At 44.7% G+C, this 19,856-nt stretch overlaps 1 protein-coding gene across 3 annotated transcripts in view; it reads right to left on the bottom strand.

Moving 5' to 3' along the window:
- Positions 1 to 19,856, bottom strand: part of PRKAR1B (protein kinase cAMP-dependent type I regulatory subunit beta) — a 347,158-nt gene that overhangs the window by 283,138 nt on the left and 44,164 nt on the right. For all 3 annotated transcript variants that reach the window (XM_040356774.1, XM_040356773.1, XM_040356775.1), the window contains one exon: positions 7,396 to 7,566. In XM_040356774.1, the coding sequence (XP_040212708.1) occupies positions 7,396 to 7,566 (171 nt within the window). The remainder of the gene's footprint in view (positions 1 to 7,395; positions 7,567 to 19,856) is intronic.

Genomic DNA, 19,856 nt, shown 5'->3' with positions numbered 1-19,856 from the left:
GTATTATAAAGAACTTGAATTCTAAATGGTGGGACACAGCTGCTGTGTTCCAATATCACATCTGTGTGGGTGAAGGTGTGTGACCCAAAACTCACCCTGTGTGCATTAGGGGACACGCTCCCACACCTACATATATGTGATATTGAGACAAAGCCGCTGTCTCCATGCAGCTACTGTGTCCCAATAGACATCAAAGGGACTGGCTGCATAGGGATGCACACAACAGCTGTGCATCCCCTTATGGTTAAACACCGTCCTGCATGGGCATGCAGTATTGTACACCATGGGGGAGTTTTACTAAAACTGGGGCACTCAGAATCTGGTGCAGATGTGCATGGTAGCCAATTAGCTTCTAACTTCAGCTTGTTTAATTAAGACCCCTTTCACACTGGGGCGGTTTGCAGGCGCTATTGCGCTGAAAACAGCGGCTGCTGTTTCTCCAGTGTGAAAGCCCTCTGGCTTTCACACTGGAGCGGTGCACTAGCAGGACCGCTCCAAAAGTCCTGCTAGCCACATCTTTGGAGCGGTGAAGGAGCGGTGTGTTTACCACTCCTCCACCGCTCCTTCCCATTGAAAGCAATGGGAAACAACGGCTATACTGCCGACAATGTGCCTCTGCAGAGGCGCATTGCGGGCGGTATTAACCCTTTTTCGTCAGCTAGTGGGTGGGGGGGTAAAACTGCACCGCTATCGGCCGAATACCACGATTTACCACCACCGCACCTCCCGCCCCAGTGTGAAAGGGGCCTACGCTTTAACAATAAAACCTGTAAGCTGACTAAAGGGCTGCACCAGATTTTGCACTCTTCAGTTTTAGTAAATAACCCCCATCTGTCAACAAGGCCTAAAAAAAATCTTCTGACCATGTCAACACTTCAGAGATATCCTGTGTCCTGTGCACACTTTCCATGTTATCTAAAAAAAATCTAACTAGCCCTCCTAGTTCTTGTCTTGGACTACAGAACAATTTTTTTTTATGCTGTGGAGATGAGGAAAGTGGGAAGGTTTGACCAGTTTGGCAAAAGAAAGCTGAGCAGGGCTGACACCACTTTAATCTGCATTGGGAAATGTTCATGTATTGTAGAGATAACCTGCATATTTTCTACCTTACATACAATGTAAAGATGCACAAACACACAAAATCAGAAAAACAGTAATTTTGTGTCTTTGGCCAGTTCCAAAGTGCCCAAGACCTCCTTCTAATCAGACTGTAACCAGCCAATCTTGACAACAATCATTTCATGCCTATGGGCCCCTTTAGCCTCATAACATATTGTGTTTCAGATGTATTAAAATTCAAGTTATTTCCAAAACAGAAGGATAACCCAAAGGTCTAGTGCAGAGATATGTCCAAAGATATCGAACTTGTTTTTACTTGAATACTTCAACCAGACGCCACCTGCCCATAATTCCTATCTGTCCCTGGGGCAACAGGTTCTATGCCAACGTGCACGAAAATCATCCAACTACTAACGCCATCCAACAATCCTCCTTGTATGAGAAACTATGCATCCCTTCCTCTTTAGACAAAAGCAATATCCTGAGGTGTTTAAAAGATTTCTGTGCAGTGACAGAGGTTAAGCAGCTATTAAAAGGGATCCATCCACAGGCACTTTCCACCTCCATGTAGCAGATGCCAGATTAATGGCCCATCTTTATTGCCATGAGAAATGGCAAACCTTGTGCCTTCCCAAAACGAAAAAAGCAGTTTATTTTATTATTTTTTTTATTATGGCAAGATTAACGCGTCTGGCCCCCAGATCACACATGGTTGTGCAGCACGGTGGGTTGAGGGTGTATTATTTTACGGACAGAAATAAAAAAAAAATAGTTTAAAAATAGATAAACCTGAATTGTGCAGCATGAAAAAAAAACGTCCCTGAGTTGTACAATATCTAAAGAATGTGAAGATGTTAATCTAATCTCCTTAATCCACAATAATGAAAGGTTTTGCCGTGTTGTACTGCGAACAGCACAAACCGAATCTGCTGAAACAGGAAAAAACGGGGATAATGCATTACAAATTATGGCTGGCACACACACAGGGCTAGACAAATTAACTGTAGGATTCAGCAACTACCAGGCACTCCCAGCGGGGATTTCCAAATGACAAAAAAATCCACTGTAACTGTAGTAAAATAGTGCCATTCCGATAAAACAACAATCTGCCCTCATGCCCTGGGCAAAAATTATCATAAGGCACTCATGGGCCTGGATCTAAGCAAAGCTACGGTGTAGCTAAAGCCAATTTTCTTTTTTGTTTAGGATAGAACAGGAAAAGGGTTAGGACCCCTGATAAGTTTTTATTGCTGTCTGTGTTCCCATAAAGGTGATTTTCCCTCTCTATTTGCCCACTGGGCAAATTAGGAGCAAGTCATCTAAGAGGATACCTGTTTGCAGTGGCGGTGCGTCCATAGTGGGCGCAGGAGCGCCGCCCCCTCTCTCCTGCACCGTCATTCAACAATACATAGATTCATGCATTGCATGAATCTATGTATTGCCGCCGCTGCTGCCCACTATTCAGGTGGCCGGCCCCCCGTTGAGCGCCAGCCATCTCAATAACAGCGGTGGGTGTGTTTTGGAAGTGTCTATCAGAGCCAGCGGCCTGTGGGCTCTAATCAGCTTCCAAATGGTTAACCAGAGGGCGCACAGGGTGTGCGTTCCCTGGTTAACACTGACACGCGTCTCAGCCAATCAGGTTTACTGGGTCTGGTTCCCGGTCACCTGATTGGCTGAAGCGACATCGAGGGTGGGAGAAGACATTGAGGGAACGTGGAGGATGGCTGACCTGAGAAAGGTAAGTGTCGGGCATGGGGGAAAACTGGCAGTATTTTATGGGGCAATCTGGCGGCATTTGAGGGGGCAATCTGGCGGTATTTAAGGGGGCAAACTGGTGCCATTTGAGGGGGAAAACTGGCGGCAATTGATGGGCACAGTGGCAATAATTGTTGGGCACAGTGGCGACAGCTGATGGCACAGTGGTGACAATTGATGGCACAGTGGCGACAATTGATGGCACAGTGGCTGTGTATGATGGCACAGTGGCTGCGTATAATGGCACAGTGATAACAATTAATGGCACAGTGGTTTCGTTTGATGGCACAGTGGCAACAACTGATGGCACAGTGGTGACAATTGATGGCACAGTGGCGATAATTGACGGCACAGTGGCAACAATTGATGGGCACAGTGAGGCTGCAATTGATGTTTTGTTTTTTTCGTTTGATTGCGCCCCCCCCCCCCAAAATATTGAGCACCAGCCGCCACCGCCTGTTTGAGACCCCTTTCACACTGGGGCGGCGGGTCCATTAGCATTAAAGCGCCGCTAGTTATAGTGGTGCGTTACCATCGCTTTGGCTGCGCTTTTCGGCCACTAGCGGGACGCTTTTAACCTTTCACTAGCGGCTGAAGAAAGGGTTACAAGCGCCCATGTTACGGCGCTTAGGAAGCACTGCCCATTCATTCCAAAGATGCTTCTTGCAGGACTTTTTTTCCCATCACACAAGCACACTACCCCAGTGTGAAAGCACTCAGGCTTTCACACTGGGGAGGCATGAGAGGCAATTTCCAGGCGCTATTTTTAGCGCTGAAACGCCTGAAAACTGCCTCAGTGTGAAAGGGGTCTTAGTGACAAATATCTAAGGCTACTTTCACACTGAAAGCGCCCGACGTTAGCGGTAAAGTGCCACTAGTTTTAGGGGCGATTTATCGTTGTTTTAGCGGCGCTTTTCGTCCGTTTTTAACCCCTGCTAGTGGCCGAAGAAAGGGTAAAAGTGCCTGTTTTGTGGTTCTGCCGAAGAACATTGCAGGTACTTCGGTAGCGCTGCCCATTCATTTTAATGGGCAGGAGCGGTTTAGAAGAGCTGTATACAGCACTCCCAAACCGCCTCAAAGATGCTGCTTGCAGGACTTTTTCTAACGTCCCGCAAAGCGCACCGCCCCAGTGTGAAAGCACATGAGAGGCGTTTTTTAGGCGCTTTACAGGTGCTATTTTTAGCGCTAAAACGCCTCAGTGTGAAAGTAGCCTTAAAGAGGCGTAATTCTCAACAAACAAAGCCATGACCACCTCAAAAGTCCAAGCCTCGTTTGGCTCAGACCTAGACTTTTTTCGTTGGGTGCAACTAGGTTCCTGACAATAATAGGGCACTTTTCTGCCCACTGAAGCCATCGATGGGTGCTATTAATCCCAGTGATACCACCAATTGGGCACTATTCCTCCCACTAACATCAGTGATAGGGCCCTATTCTTCCCACTGACCCCAATGACAGAACATTATAACAGCTCTCCTCTCTGCTCCTCCACGCTCATTGGAGTGCTGAGCTGTGGAGGGGTGGGAACGGCCATCTCAGCGGCTCCCTAAGACTGCCACCAGTCAAGGCAGCTGGCGGATCCAGACTTTGGAAGTCAGGATGACGCGACTGAACTTGGTGATGTCAGCGGAGAGCAGACTTCAGACCGTTCTCTGCTAAAAACGGGTCACAGGAGTGAAAAATTAATTGCACTCCTGTGACCCTTAGGAAAAGCCCAGCCTAATAAGCTAAGGCTGGACTTCTCCTTTAAAGCTTTGTTAAATGGGCCAATAGTAACCTCACTGTATACATAACCTACCTACCCACTCCGTGGGCTGCCAATTCCAACTACTTGCCAATTCCCTCCACCAGTACAAGCAAGTTAAAATGCTGGGTGGCAACTGGAATTTGCAATTTGAAACCCACCCACAGTGATATCCAGCAACATTGCATTTATAGTAGTTCATGATAAACTCATGATGGAGACAGGTGACCGGGGTTCTTCGAGGAAAAACAGTCATGGCTGAGCTTATACAAGAATCCTAAATATTCTTATAATTATGCAAGCAGTTGTGTCCCAATTGGCATATATGAATTCATATTACGAATGCTATCACTACATGCAGCTACAAGAATAACAAGATTGTTGTACTTATCATATAATCTGTTTCTTGAAGTTAATTAAGGGACACAGAATCGGTAGTCATTTTTTTTTCGTCTGAGTTTAGAAATAGAACATGTTTTAATTTTTACGATGAAAAAAATTCCTATCGGAAATTCCTATGGTCTGTGTGGAATTCCAACTGAGAAAAAACCTGCGCATGCTCAGAATCAAGTCGACGCATGCTCGGAAGCATTGAACTTAATTTTTCACGGCTCATCGTAGTCTTTTACGTCACCGCGTTTTGGACGGTCGGAATTTGGTCTGACAGTGTGTATGCAAGACAGCTTGAACGGAATTCCGACGGAAAATTCCATCAAATTTTATCCCATCGGAAATTCCGATCGTGTGTACAGGGCATTACTCTCCTATCCGTCTAGAGCAATGCCATCATAGCATCTGTTTGGATCTGAACTTGTGATCAGCTATAACCCTAGCTATTTGAGGCCATGAAAGTTTAGCTAAGAGCTGACATAAGCACGATGGCAACTGTGACAGTTTACCAGAAGCACACCTTGAATGAAGCATACATTGCACATGCGCCAGTAGGCACAATGTAAAGTAGCCTCCTTGGCGGTATCCCCGAGCGTGACTCGGGGTGGTTTTTTCATGCCAGGATCGGTATCCCCGAGTCACGCTCGGGGTAGATGTGCAGAGCGTGCAGCGGCGCGGCTTACCTTCTCGCTGAATCCACAGGCTTGGTTTACTTACCTTGTCCCTGGATCCAGCGATGCCACTCCGCTGTGTGAGCGAGCGGGTCCTCCTCGCTCGATTCACAGTGTCCCCGTGTGCCGCAGATCTCTGTTTCCTGTGACGTTACGATGCACGGGGGCGGAGAACGGCGCCAAATTCAAAAAGGTAAACAAACACAATACATACAGTATACTGTAATCTTATAGATTACAGTACTGTATGTAAAAAATACACACCTCCCTTGTCCCTAGTGGTCTGCCCAGTGCCCTACATGTTCTTTTATATAATAAAAACGGTTCTTTCTGCCTGCAAACTGTAGATTGTCCATAGCAACCAAAAGTGTCCCTTTATGTCAAAAATGGTTTTAGAGCAGCTAGAAAACAGCGATAATAAATTATAATCACTTGCAGAATTGTGCGACAATTCTGCAACTGAGCAAATTTCAGTGATTTTGAGTTGATTACTTTTTTGAATAATTTTTATTATAATTATATTATTATTTGTTATAATTATTTATAATTATTTATTATATTATAATTTTGTTTTTAAAAAAATTTCATACCCGGGATGCCTACTAGACTCTTGTTTGGTCAGATTTAAATGAGTTATTCCTAAGAATTACAGGCCTACAGTATAAAACGCCAAATTTCCTTGCAAATAATTGTACCACTTTTGGTACGTAATTCCAGACAGAATCATACCGCCAGGGAGGTTAAAACACTACAAGAAATAACACTGGTATATTTTATTAAAGTGGAACTTTAGTCATAAATCCTGATAGAGCGCTTCAGGATAGCCCCTTTTACAGGTATTACTATGTAAAACATTGAAAATAAGTGTCTATACTGTTTCAAATCTAATAATACACAGTCTCACCCAGCTCTGCACATGCTCAGTTGCTCTTCATTTTTGGCATTGTCCCGGAAATGAAAGTCACTAGAAGCCAACCTGGTGACAGCCTGTTGCTCAAGGGATCCGGGCTTCAGCAAAATGGCAGCCTCCAGTAAGAAGAAACAGGAGCAATACAGGAGGAAATTTACAGAACACACAAATTTTGGTAGCATAATTATTCATGTGGAATGTATGTTCCTTGCTAAAGAACTTTTTTTTTTATTAAGTTGGTAAAGCCATTAACTTTTATTCAGGCTTATTCCACCAAGACGGCATTCAATAAGAGTATGCTATCCATAAAAAGAAAAAAACCGGGAGCTGCGGTGGCTCAACGCGATTGGCACTGCGCTGATAAGCCATTCACCTCTGCAGCTAGAGGTTCGGATCCCGGTCTCGGCTTCATGTGAATTGAGTTTGGTGGTCTCAGCCCGGCTCCCGGTGGGTGTGCTATGCAAGGTAAGCCTGTGCTTAGTACGCCCACCCCCCTCCCACAAAAACCACCACACCTACACATGCACTCTAAATTGGGTTAACACACGCACATTGACCACGCGGTCTCTAAAGAGAGGCGAAGGACTAATGGGGCTGGTTGAGCGGGCTAATCCTATCACTCCCTTATAGGGAGTCCCTCTGCCCCGTTGGGCTTCAAAGCGGAGCAGGTAGGGCGGGCTGTGTGGGAGGACCCCCTCACACACCCGCCATTGCCACCCGGGGCATGGAGAAAGGTGGCAGATTGCCTCTGGGGGAGGCCTGCCTACTCCCAACTCCTGCAGTCCGGCTCCTCTCTCGAGTACATGCACAAAATACACTTTAAAAAAAAAAAAAAAAAAAAAAAAAAAACTAAGATAAAGATACATTACCTTCCTAACATAAGACACAGCATCTTCTTCAGTGTAAACTTCTGCACTGACTCCTCCTCTCCTGCGTCTGGCCTTAACCACTGGATTTGGAGGTGGAGGGGAGATTTCATCATCGTGAGAGTCTGATTGAGAGTTTGACTTCTGCTGAGCCAATATCTGTTTGCATTCTTCCTGTGAATATAGAATAAAAAGGTTAATAATATAAATTCACTGTCAAAACATACAAAGAAAAATTACCCTAAAAGCTTCCACTAAGGGCAAAAATGCTATTGCGAGTTCGACAACTATAGATTTTGCAAACATGCTTTTATTTGCAGCTTTACAGGCCAACTCCAGGCACATAATAAACTGTCATTGCAGTAGGTCCCCAAATTAGGGCTGTCTTTAAGGCAGGGCAAAAGAGGCAGCTGCCCTGGGCCTGTCGTTGTGGGACCCAAAGCAGCTGCCTCATACTTGCCAACTATCCCAGTTTAAATTCCCTTGTCCCTTGAAGTTTTAGTCCTGTGCTATGTCCCGATATCTCAGTGTAAATTGCTACTACTGCTGCCCAGCTCTGCCCTATTGTTGTGTACAGTTGACTAACCTGCAGACGCTGTGTTTACATGTGAATAATCGTCATTCATATGCAAATAATGGGAGCATTGATATGTTAATAACGGAGGCCGACGGAATTCATATATAAATAAAGGCAGCATTCATATGTTTATCATGCCCCTCTGCAGTGAGGAGATGATGTGCTGTAACCTCTAGCAACCAATCAGTGAGCAGTAATCCTAGCAACCAATCAACAAGCAGAAATCATGTGCTGTAACCTCTAGTAACCAGTCAGTGAGTGGTAATGATATGCTGTAACCTCTGGCAACCAATCGCAGTCGATGCCTGATCTGATATAGTAAACTGATTTTAAAGCGGGAGTTCACCCTAAAAAAATAATTTAAGATTAGATTGATGCTCATTTTGTCAAGGGGAATCGGGTAGTTTTTTTAAAAACGAAGCAGTACTTAGAGAGCGATCTTCTCCGCCGCTTCCGGGTATGGTCTTCGGGACTGGACGTTCCTATTTGATTGACAGGCTTCCGACAGGCTTCCGACGGTCGCATCTATCGCGTCACGAGTAGCCGAAAGAAGCCGAACGTCAGTGCGGCTCTATACGGCGCCTGCGCACCGACGTTCGGCTACTTTCGGAAAATCGTGACGCGATAGATGCGACCGTCGGAAGCCTGTCGGAAGACTGTCAATCAAGAAGGAACGCCCAGTCCCGCAGCCCATACCCAGAAGCGGCGGAGAAGATGTATCTCTAAAACGGTAAGTACGGCTTCGATTTTAAAAAAACTACCCGATTCCCCTATGTCTCAGAGCACGTGGAGAGTGAAATTGCATGGGGGGGGGGGCAAGATTTTTTTTGCCCAGGATCCAATCAATATTAAAGTTGGCCCTGCCCACACTAGAAGGGTTTAAAGCGCACTTTTGACTAGGAGTACAGGAATAGGGTCCCTCCAACAGTACAACCGGTCCCATGAAACCTCCTCTCTAAAGATCTCCTGTCCACTGTTAGACTCCTGCCTCCCCCATGTAGAATGCAGTCTTAACAGCCCTGCATTGTCTAGGACGATGATGAAGGACCTTCTACAACCTGTAGGATGAGAGGGAATGGAGAAGCTGGTAAAACAGGGGGGTGTAATGCAGCCTTCTCATTTCCCCCTAGAGATAATGAGCATTAAACTCATGCAGAGGATGGGGGAGCCAAGCACTATAAGGCCTCGTACACACGACCGAGAAACTCGACGGGCGAAACACATCGAGTTCCTTGTCGAGTTCCTTGTTAGGCTTGTTGAGGGAATTCGACAAGCTTGCTTTGCGTACACACAGTCAAATCCAAAATCCCCTTGTTCTCAAACGCGGTGACATACAACACATACAACGGCAGGGGAAGTTCGATTCCACTGGCACAACTCTTGGGGCTGCTTTTGCTAATTTCATGTGTGTGCGTGTTAAATAAAAGTTTGGTAAGAGACATTTGCACTTTTCAGTCTGTTACAGCTTTAAAAATGTGTTATCTCCATTACAAACGCTACTTTTACTCCCGTCTCATACTTTATTCTGAGCAAGCGCGGGTTTCTTAGCATACAGACGTCCGAGTTTCTCGTTGAAAACCAGCCCGACCAGAAACTCGACGAGCCAAATCAGACTCCCGTTGAGACAATAGAGAACTTGCTCTCTTTTTGGCTCGTCGAGTTTCTCGACAGTTTCCTCGACGAAAATGTACACACGACCGGTTTCCTTGGCAAAAAATATCTCCCAGCAAGTTTCTTGCTGGTTTTTGCCGAGAAACTCGGTCGTGTGTGAGAGGCCTCAGGGTTTTTGATGGGTTTTCCAAGGTTATATGATGGGTATCAAATGTGCCTTTGGGGTTTCAGCTTGATACTTAATAAATTGTTAAGCTGTGAAATAGTAAATGGAGGCTGTGGTCCACACACAGAGCAAGTAAGCCATACGTTTCAGAGCTAACCTGTGTTTGGTATACTTGGATACATCCATTACCACAGAGAAAGATGGCAGCCAATAAGTGCCAAAGTGCCTTAGAATTTAAAAAAGATTTTGTTACTTCATCTATCTAGTGCAAGTGTCAGCGCCTCTAACTAGCCCTCCCCTCGACTCACTTATACTCACCTTCACATCACTTCACAGTGCATTGAAAACGGGTACACTTTAGGGTGAACCAGTACAATGCCCATGCAGGGCAAATTGACAAGCTTCCCTGTTGTACCTACTCTCCCTTTTTTCTTCCCAACTGATCCACTTGAACACTGGAAGCAGAGAAAATACTTGCTACTTCCAATTTATGAGGAAGCATGTGACTCATGTGATAGCATTGGTGTTTGACCAATGGCTACATGGAATCCAATGCTGTCACATGGAGGCAAAGAGAGATTCCTCAGTCCTCTGTAATTCACCTGTTGCTTCCTTTCCTTACTCCAGCCAGTGAGTGGAGTGGTAAGGGAGTGAAGGTAAAGGTAAATATATGCAGCTGAGGAGGACAGCAATTTAGTGAACACGCAGCTTTGCCCTGCCTGGGCAACACATTACGTTGTTACTTAAAGTGGAGTTCCACCCATAAATATAACATTACATCAGTAGTTTTAAAAAAATGTCATTAGTCCTTTACGAATTTTTTTTTTTTTTTATATGCCTTCAAAGTGTTGTTGCTAGGCAGAATAGTTAATCTTCCCACTTCCTGCACCTAGGTGCTTAATGCACCACACAGACTCCTGGGAATGTAGTGGGTGTAACTTTCCAGGAGTCTGTGCACTCCCCAGTCTCAAAGAATCATGTGACTTGGACAGCACAGGTGCTGAAACCTGATCTGACACTGCTTGTGCATCTGCAAGGCTGAAATCCAGGAAGTCATACAGTCTGGCTTCATGATGCCCACACTTAAGATGGCCCCAGTCAATTTCTATTTTATAAAGTGTCTAAATGCTGTAACAACCTAACAAAACGGACCTTAGTTTACAGACTAACTTTACTAGAATACATTAAGCTTGTGTATTACAGGGGTATTTATATTTAAAAAGTGAAATTGTGACCGGAACTCCGCTTAAAGGATAAGTCCACCTGTAAAGGATTTGAAATGTTTGCATAGACCTTGTTGAGTTTAACCATTTTCCAGCTTCTCTACAAGTTCCAAATACCCCAGTGGGGAAATATCTACTCATGGGTGGACATACCCTTTACATTTTTTGGGGGGGAAAACATGTTTGGTCTTCTAAGGACCCAAGTACACCAAGCAACCATACAATTATACCATATTGCGCCTGTTCTTTCGTACCCTATATTCTGAGAGCTGTTATCATGGGACAACAAGTGTTGAAGGATCTGTTTAAGGAGCCTACGTGTCTTACAGCATTATGAGTAGTCAAAGCAAATTTTTACCCTCTGCAAAGACCTCCCTCCTTTCCACCCTCAATCTGAGGACAGCGCTGAGTATCAGGGTGAGTATCGGAAATGTGCCACCCGGACCACCCGGGGGAGGAGTGGTGGACAAAGATCCGCTTTAGGGCGATACTAATGGCTCATTCATACCATGTCCGATGAGCTGCCCTGCTCTGCTTAGATCGACATAGACTCAACACAAGGGCGCAACTGTTTTCTTTTTTTTTGTTTACAAACTTTTATTGCAAAAGATAGAGAGCGGTACATAGTTGGATATATATAAAGATACAGCATAATTATAAAAGATGTGGTAAGTTCATATCAGAAACAGAAATATAATATGACACAGCAAAGCAATTGGGGTTAACAGGCTTTACTTAGAGATGGGAAAGAACCATGGAGGATCTTGAAAGAATATTGAGGGAAGCCATGTTAAAAAGAATGTGGTATAATAAAGAAATTAGTTTGTATTAAAAAAGAGAGGTGAATATTCAGACCAGGGGGACCATTTATTGTTGAAAATGTGCATGGTGTTGTAACGCTATTGGCGTTATGTTGAGCAAAACGAGCGCAGCCTCACCTGTTACAGAGAGCTGCGCTCATCTCCCTGTCTCTGCAACGTCACTCCCTGTGCGCCGCGGCTTGCGTTCCACGCTGGAACGCGGAAGCGCGCCCCAGCGAGTTTCCTGGTTTCCCGCGTCGCACGGGCTATTTAAACGTGCAGCGATGACGGCAGGGTGTTCCGCTATTTTGTTGGACCCCTGCCGTCACCTGGGACCTTCTGCCTCACGCCACGATCTGCTGCCAAGCACCCCTGATGCCTCTGAAGCTCAGTTTATGAGCCTCATTACCGGATCCTCACCACCTTACAGGAACTGGACTTCCCCCTTGCTACAGCGCTCCCAGCAAATCCTGCAAACTTCAGGAATTCCCTGCAAACAGCATCTCCATTACTCAGAGTCCATACACCTACTCCAGGATTCAATCCAATCTTCTACAAACGCAGATTGCAACAGAACCGCAAGTATTCCTATATGAGCATAACATTACTAAGTTAATTCCTGCAGTACTCATCTATAGACTGTGTGCTTATTAACCCTTATGCTGCATACTTGTGACACTAACTCTAACAACAGGATACCTTTAACATTGCTGCTGCTTTTGTGCTATTGCAAGACCATAGACATTGCTGCTGCTTCTCTTGCTATTGCAAACCATAGACATTGCTGCTGCTTCTCTTGCTATTGCAAACCATAGACATTGCTGCTGTTTTTCTTACTATTGCAGACCATAGACCTTTCTATTGCTTCCACACACACATATGATAGCTTATGCAGTAATAAGCTTTGTTATACATTGTGATTCTCATATAGAGGTTGTGATGAATAAAACCCTAAACTCTTTGATCATATAAAAGAGTGAAGTAGTGGTTATATCTGAGAAACCTCCGCAATTGAGATCCTACTTCAATCAAATTAATCGCAGGAGTGTTACATAATAGCGGAACCATAAAATGGATCCAGCGGAGATTGCAAACCACTTAGTGGGACTGTCACAACGTGTGGACACACTTACTGTTAATCTGAATGACCTGCGCTTAGAAAATGAGGCCCTTAGGGATCAAAATTTTACTCAAGCCAGGGAACGCCCGGAACCTAAAGTCTGCCCCCCAGAATGCTTTTCTGGTGACAGGAAAAATTTTCGCCAATTTATCAGTTCATGTCGGTTAATGTTTGATTTACGTCCACGGACTTATTACTCTGACAGAGTCAGAATTTTGACTTTAATTTCATACCTAAAAGGGGAACCCAGAGTCTGGGCAGATGCCTATGTTGAAGAGCATGGCGATCTATTAGGCGCCCTCAATACTTTCATAGATGAAATGTCCTTACTTTATGAGGATCCTAACAAACAGCTTACTGCTGAAAATACCATCAGGAACTTGAAACAAGGGAAGAGACAAGTGGAGGACTATATCTCAGAGTTCAAATGCTGGTGTCGTGAAACTTTATGGACAGACATAGCTCTCAGAAATCAGTTTCGCATTGGTCTATCCGAGTCCGTCAAGGATGAGCTTGCACGTGTTGAAATTCCAGCATCCCTGGAAGATCTCATGCATCTCTCCCTATCAATTGATAGACGCATCAGAGAAAGAAAGGCTGAACGAGCTAATTACTACCAACCAGCACCAATCAGGAGGTCCAGGTCACCCCCCAAAGAGGTTCCTATGGAAGTCAGTATAGTTAGAGGTCCACTGACCCCAGCTGAGAGACAGAGACGCAGAAGCAACAATCTATGTCTCTACTGCTCCGCCCCTGACCACATGGTCTCTACCTGCCCCATTCTAAGGAATAAAACGGAAGGTAACAACTTCAATATTAGTAGTTTAAACTTGACTAAACCCAAAACTCGTACAAACATTAACCAATACATCTTTCTCACCCTTACTTTACAGTGGGACCAAGATAGTACCACCATTGATGCGATGATCGACACTGGTGCTTGTGGCAATTTTATTGATTTAAGTTTTGTTAATTTAAATAAAATTCCTTTTGAGTCAAAGCAAAACCCCTCGTCTGTCACCTTCATTGACGGATCCGAATCCTCCTTCGGTCCAGTACTGTCTCAAACTGCCCCATTATTAGTTACTTGTGATAATACACATATGGAGAATTTGGTGTTTGACATCATCCCATCACCCTTATTCCCAGTCGTTCTAGGGTTACCATGGTTACACATCCATCAACCAACCTTTCATTGGTCCAAAACTTCACTTTGTTTAGATTCCCCCTACTGTAAAAACATGTGCTATCCCACACATAACTCTCTTTTAAATAATGTAAACGCTGATGGGGTTCCGTCTTATTTAATGGACTTCTCTGATGTCTTCAGCAAAATCAATGCCGAGACACTTCCACCCAATAGAATTTATGATTGTCCTATTGACCTGATTCCAGAAGCTCCTATTCCCACTGCAAGAATTTACCCACTATCACAGCCTGAACTGGGTTATCTTAAGGAATACCTGGATGATAATCTTAGAAAGGGGTTCATTAGACCCTCTACCTCCCCAGCTAGTGCTGCAATATTTTTTGTTAAAAAAAAGGACGGATCTCTTAGACCCGTAATCGACTATCGTTCACTGAATAATATTACGATAAAAAATCGTTACCCATTGCCACTAATTCCAGAACTAATAGAAAGACTGCAAACCTCCAAAATTTTCACCAAGCTAGATCTCAGGGGTGCTTACAATTTAATCAGAATACGTCCAGGCGACGAGTGGAAAACTGCCTTTAAAACCCGTTACGGGTTATTCGAGTGCTTAGTGATGCCGTTTGGCTTGTCAAATGCACCTGCAACCTTTCAACGTTTTATTAATGACATTTTCCGAGATTTACTGGACGTTTGTGTTGTAGTCTATCTGGACGATATTTTAATTTATTCTGACACCTTTGAAGAACATACTAAGCATGTCAGATGGGTTTTAGGCAGGCTCAGAACACATTGCCTCTACGTTAAACTCGAAAAATGTGTCTTTAGTCAGACCAGTGTTTCTTTCCTTGGGTACCAAATCACCCCGGAAGGAATACAGATGGATGATTCAAAGGTTGATTGTATTCTCTCCTGGCCAGTTCCCCAATCTAGGAAGGCCTTGCAGCGCTTCCTTGGCTTTTCAAATTATTACCGTAAATTCATCAAAAACTTCTCGCAGATTGTGAAGCCTCTGAATGCTTTAACAAGTAAAAATGCACCTTTCAAATGGACAAATGAGGCACAAGTAGCGTTTGAGACACTCAAACAATCCTATACTACAGCTCCAATTCTCCAGCTACCTAACCCCTCATTCTTCTTCATTTTAGAAGTTGATGCATCACATTTCGCATTAGGCGCGGTACTCTCGCAACAACAAAATGTGTCTGAACCTTTACATCCAGTGGCTTTTTATTCCAGAACCTTAACCAGTGCAGAAAGGAATTACCCAATTGGAGAAAAAGAACTCCTAGCAATTAGAGATGCTCTGGCCAATTGGAGACACCTTCTTGAAGGGTCCACTCACCCAATCACCATTTTGACAGATCATCGAAATTTGCAACACCTAAAGGCCTGCAAGACCTTGTCTGCCCGTCAGGTGAGATGGAGCTTGTTCTTTGATCGATTTGATTTCCAGATCTCCTATAGACCAGGCACGCAAAACTTAAAAGCAGACTCCTTATCCCGCATGAATGAGGATCGCTTTACCGAGTTACCACCTCATTCTATCATTCCTGATAACCGATTCATAGGAATAACTACTTCTTTTAAACAGTTACTCTCTCAATCCATATCCACAGATGCTTCTGAACTTCCTAATGGTGTTACGAAACAACCAGATGGATTATACACCTATAAAGAGAAATTATATGTTCCTCCTGATTTACGGTTATTGTTACTTAAACAATTACATGATTCTCCTTTGGCTGGTCATCCCGGAATCACCAAGACAATACATCTTGTTAAAAGACACTATTGGTGGCCCCATTTAACTAAAATGGTTCAAGAATATGTCTCTTCCTGCGAGATTTGTGCTAGCAACAAACCTTCTAGGCAACCACCTTTTGGTCTTCTTACCTCCATTCCAATACCCAACAGACCATGGGAGGTTGTATCAATGGACTTTATAGTTGAGCTTCCCCGATCGAATGGGGCTAATACCATCATGGTCACTGTAGACCTATTCACTAAAATGGCACACTTTGTTCCCTTAAAAAATCTTCCAACCTCACTAGAGACAGCAACAGCCTTCATAAACAATGTTCTAAAACTACATGGGTTACCTGCTCAGATTATTTCTGATCGAGGATCTCAATTCGTTTCCAAGTTTTGGAAGGCTTTATGTAAGACATTAAAAATTGATCATAGGATGTCCACTGCGTATCACCCCCAAACGAATGGGCAGACAGAGCGCATTAATCAGATCTTAGAGCAATATTTGCGCTGTTACTGCACTCACCTCCAGGATGACTGGTTTCAACTGCTTCCCCATGCAGAATTTGCATACAATAATTCAACCAGTTCTTCGTCACTATTCTCACCATTTTTTGCCAACTATGGGTTTCACCCAAACAGTTTACCAACTTCATTCCTTTCTAACGAAGTACCTGCAGTTGACGATTATCTCACCACTCTAAAAAACACAATTCCAATCATACGGTCGAACCTAGAAGCTGCGCAAACACGACAAAAACGTAATTATGACCTTCATAGATCAGTACCTCCTTCTTACAACGTTGGTGATCTAGTTTGGCTTTCTACCAGAAATCTACGTCTAAATTTACCATCGAAAAAGTTGGGTCGTCAGTTCATAGGTCCATATCCTATCTCTCAAGTGATTAACCCTAATGCAGTAAAACTACATTTACCCCTTGATTGGAAGATACATCCAGTTTTTCATGTCTCTCTCATTAAACCGTATGTACCCAATCCATTTCCCAATAGGACTGCACGACCTCCTCCACCAGTTGAAATTCTGGGTGAAACAGAATATGAAGTAGAAAAGATTCTGGACTCTAGAAAAAGAGGTTCTGACACCCAATATTTAATACGTTGGAAAGGGTACTCCCAACTTGAAGATTCTTGGGAAAATTCTTCTCACATTCATGCTCCTCGTCTAATTAGACAATTCCATCAGAGATACCCCACTCGTCCTTCACCTATTACTGGAACTGGTGGTGCCCCATTGAGGAGGGGAGTATGTAACGCTATTGGCGTTATGTTGAGCAAAACGAGCGCAGCCTCACCTGTTACAGAGAGCTGCGCTCATCTCCCTGTCTCTGCAACGTCACTCCCTGTGCGCCGCGGCTTGCGTTCCACGCTGGAACGCGGAAGCGCGCCCCAGCGAGTTTCCTGGTTTCCCGCGTCGCACGGGCTATTTAAACGTGCAGCGATGACGGCAGGGTGTTCCGCTATTTTGTTGGACCCCTGCCGTCACCTGGGACCTTCTGCCTCACGCCACGATCTGCTGCCAAGCACCCCTGATGCCTCTGAAGCTCAGTTTATGAGCCTCATTACCGGATCCTCACCACCTTACAGGAACTGGACTTCCCCCTTGCTACAGCGCTCCCAGCAAATCCTGCAAACTTCAGGAATTCCCTGCAAACAGCATCTCCATTACTCAGAGTCCATACACCTACTCCAGGATTCAATCCAATCTTCTACAAACGCAGATTGCAACAGAACCGCAAGTATTCCTATATGAGCATAACATTACTAAGTTAATTCCTGCAGTACTCATCTATAGACTGTGTGCTTATTAACCCTTATGCTGCATACTTGTGACACTAACTCTAACAACAGGATACCTTTAACATTGCTGCTGCTTTTGTGCTATTGCAAGACCATAGACATTGCTGCTGCTTCTCTTGCTATTGCAAACCATAGACATTGCTGCTGCTTCTCTTGCTATTGCAAACCATAGACATTGCTGCTGTTTTTCTTACTATTGCAGACCATAGACCTTTCTATTGCTTCCACACACACATATGATAGCTTATGCAGTAATAAGCTTTGTTATACATTGTGATTCTCATATAGAGGTTGTGATGAATAAAACCCTAAACTCTTTGATCATATAAAAGAGTGAAGTAGTGGTTATATCTGAGAAACCTCCGCAATTGAGATCCTACTTCAATCAAATTAATCGCAGGAGTGTTACAGGTGTTTTGTAGCGTATGGGAGATTTTTTCCATCAAATTTATCTCGTTAATCCTGTGTTTGAGTGGATTTAGGAGTATTATTGGAGATTTCCATTGAGATGCAATCAGCCAGTGTATGGCTACACATAATGTATGGATGAGTCTCATATGGCATGTGGAAAGGTCCGTGATGGGGGAGAAAAGTAAACAGTTATGTATTGTGAGGGTGATTGGTTTGTCTGAAATTTTAGAGGCAAAACTTTCAAGCTGTGACCAAACATTCTTGACCTTATTGCAAGACCAAAAAATGTGGGGGAAAGAACCCGAATCATCGCAACCTCTAAAGCATGAGGAGGGGATTGAGGGAAAAATGGCGTGGAGTTTGGTTGGGGTATAATACCATCTGATAAACACTTTTAGGGCTGTTTCCTTGATTGCAATAGATCTGGTGCATTTGTGTAGATTGGTTATACAGTTGTCCCAGTTTACTGGGGAGTACGTAAAGTTAAGGTCTTGTTCCCATTTTAGCATATATGATAATTTATTGGGCTCTGGCGCAACTGTTTTCTATGTGTGTGGGCAGCACAGAGGTTCAGTGCTTAGTACTCCTGCCTCACAACACTAAGGTCTTTGGTTTAAATCCCAGCCAGGGCACTACCTGCATGTTCACATGTTCTCCCTGTGCTTGTGTGGATTTCCTCCTACACTCCAAATACAAACTGGTGGGTAAATTGTCTCTAGTATGTGTATGTATGTGAGATAGGGGCTTTGGATTGTAAGCTCCTTGAAGGCAGTATGGTAAAGTGCTACATGAATTATCAGCACTATATAAACATCAGGGCCGGTACAAGGCAGGGGCGGACGGGGCGAGTATAGGAGGGGGACGCAGTTCTGACAAACAGGCAGCCGCCGCACCAGCAGTGGCACTGTACACATTGTGTGCCGACTGGCTGCCGTGCCGAGTGCGCTCCTCACCTCCTGACTCCCTTTCCTCTTTGTTTACTTACTCCCCCTATGGAGTTAGTTGGTCCATTCCAGCGGCGTGAGCCGCGTGACGTCACGGCCGGAGGAGGGCTGAGAGAGGGAGGACTCGGAGCAGCACTGCGCAGGGAGCTGTGTCTGCTGAGCTGGCAACTGGCAAGGACTAGTCACGAGGAGCCCGAGCGTGCCTAGGAACCTAGCAGCAGTGTGCTACGCTACAGTACTGCAAAGAAGACTACTGACTACTAAAAAGTAAGCAGAACAGAACCTGTTAAAGCAAGTAATTAAATGGCTGTATTGGGGGGGGGGGGGTAAGCTGACTGAGGTGATCAACACTTTGTGTTTTTGTGTTATTTTGAGCCATGCCTTCTCTGACTAGCAAAAAAAAAACACTATGCCACCAAACGCAGCCACTGTGCCATCACATGCAGCCACTGTGCCAATCACACGCAGCCACTGTAACCATCACACGCAGCCACTGTGCCAACACACGCAGCCACTGTGCCAACACACCATCAATTGTTGTCAGTTTGCCCTATCAATTGCCGCCAGTGTGCTGCCAGTTTGCCCCATCAATTGCCGCCAGTGTGCCCATCAATTGCTGCCAGTGTGCTGCAGTGTGCCCATCAATTGCCGCTAGTGTGCTGCCAGTTTGCCCCATCAATTGCCGCCAGTGTGCCCATCAATTGCCGCTAGTGTGCCCATCAATTGTCGCCAGTGTGCCCATCAATTGTCGCCAGTGTGCCCATCAATTGCCGCCAGTGTGCCCATCAATTGCCGCCAGTGTGCCCACCAATTGCCGCCAGTGTGCCTATCAATTGCAATCAATGCAGCCACTGTGCCCATCAAACGCAGCCACTGTGCCCATCAAACG

This window comes from Rana temporaria, chromosome 6 (assembly GCF_905171775.1).
Source record: "Rana temporaria chromosome 6, aRanTem1.1, whole genome shotgun sequence".
NCBI lineage: Eukaryota > Metazoa > Chordata > Amphibia > Anura > Ranidae > Rana > Rana temporaria.
This window is presented reverse-complemented; position numbering and strand designations above follow the sequence as displayed.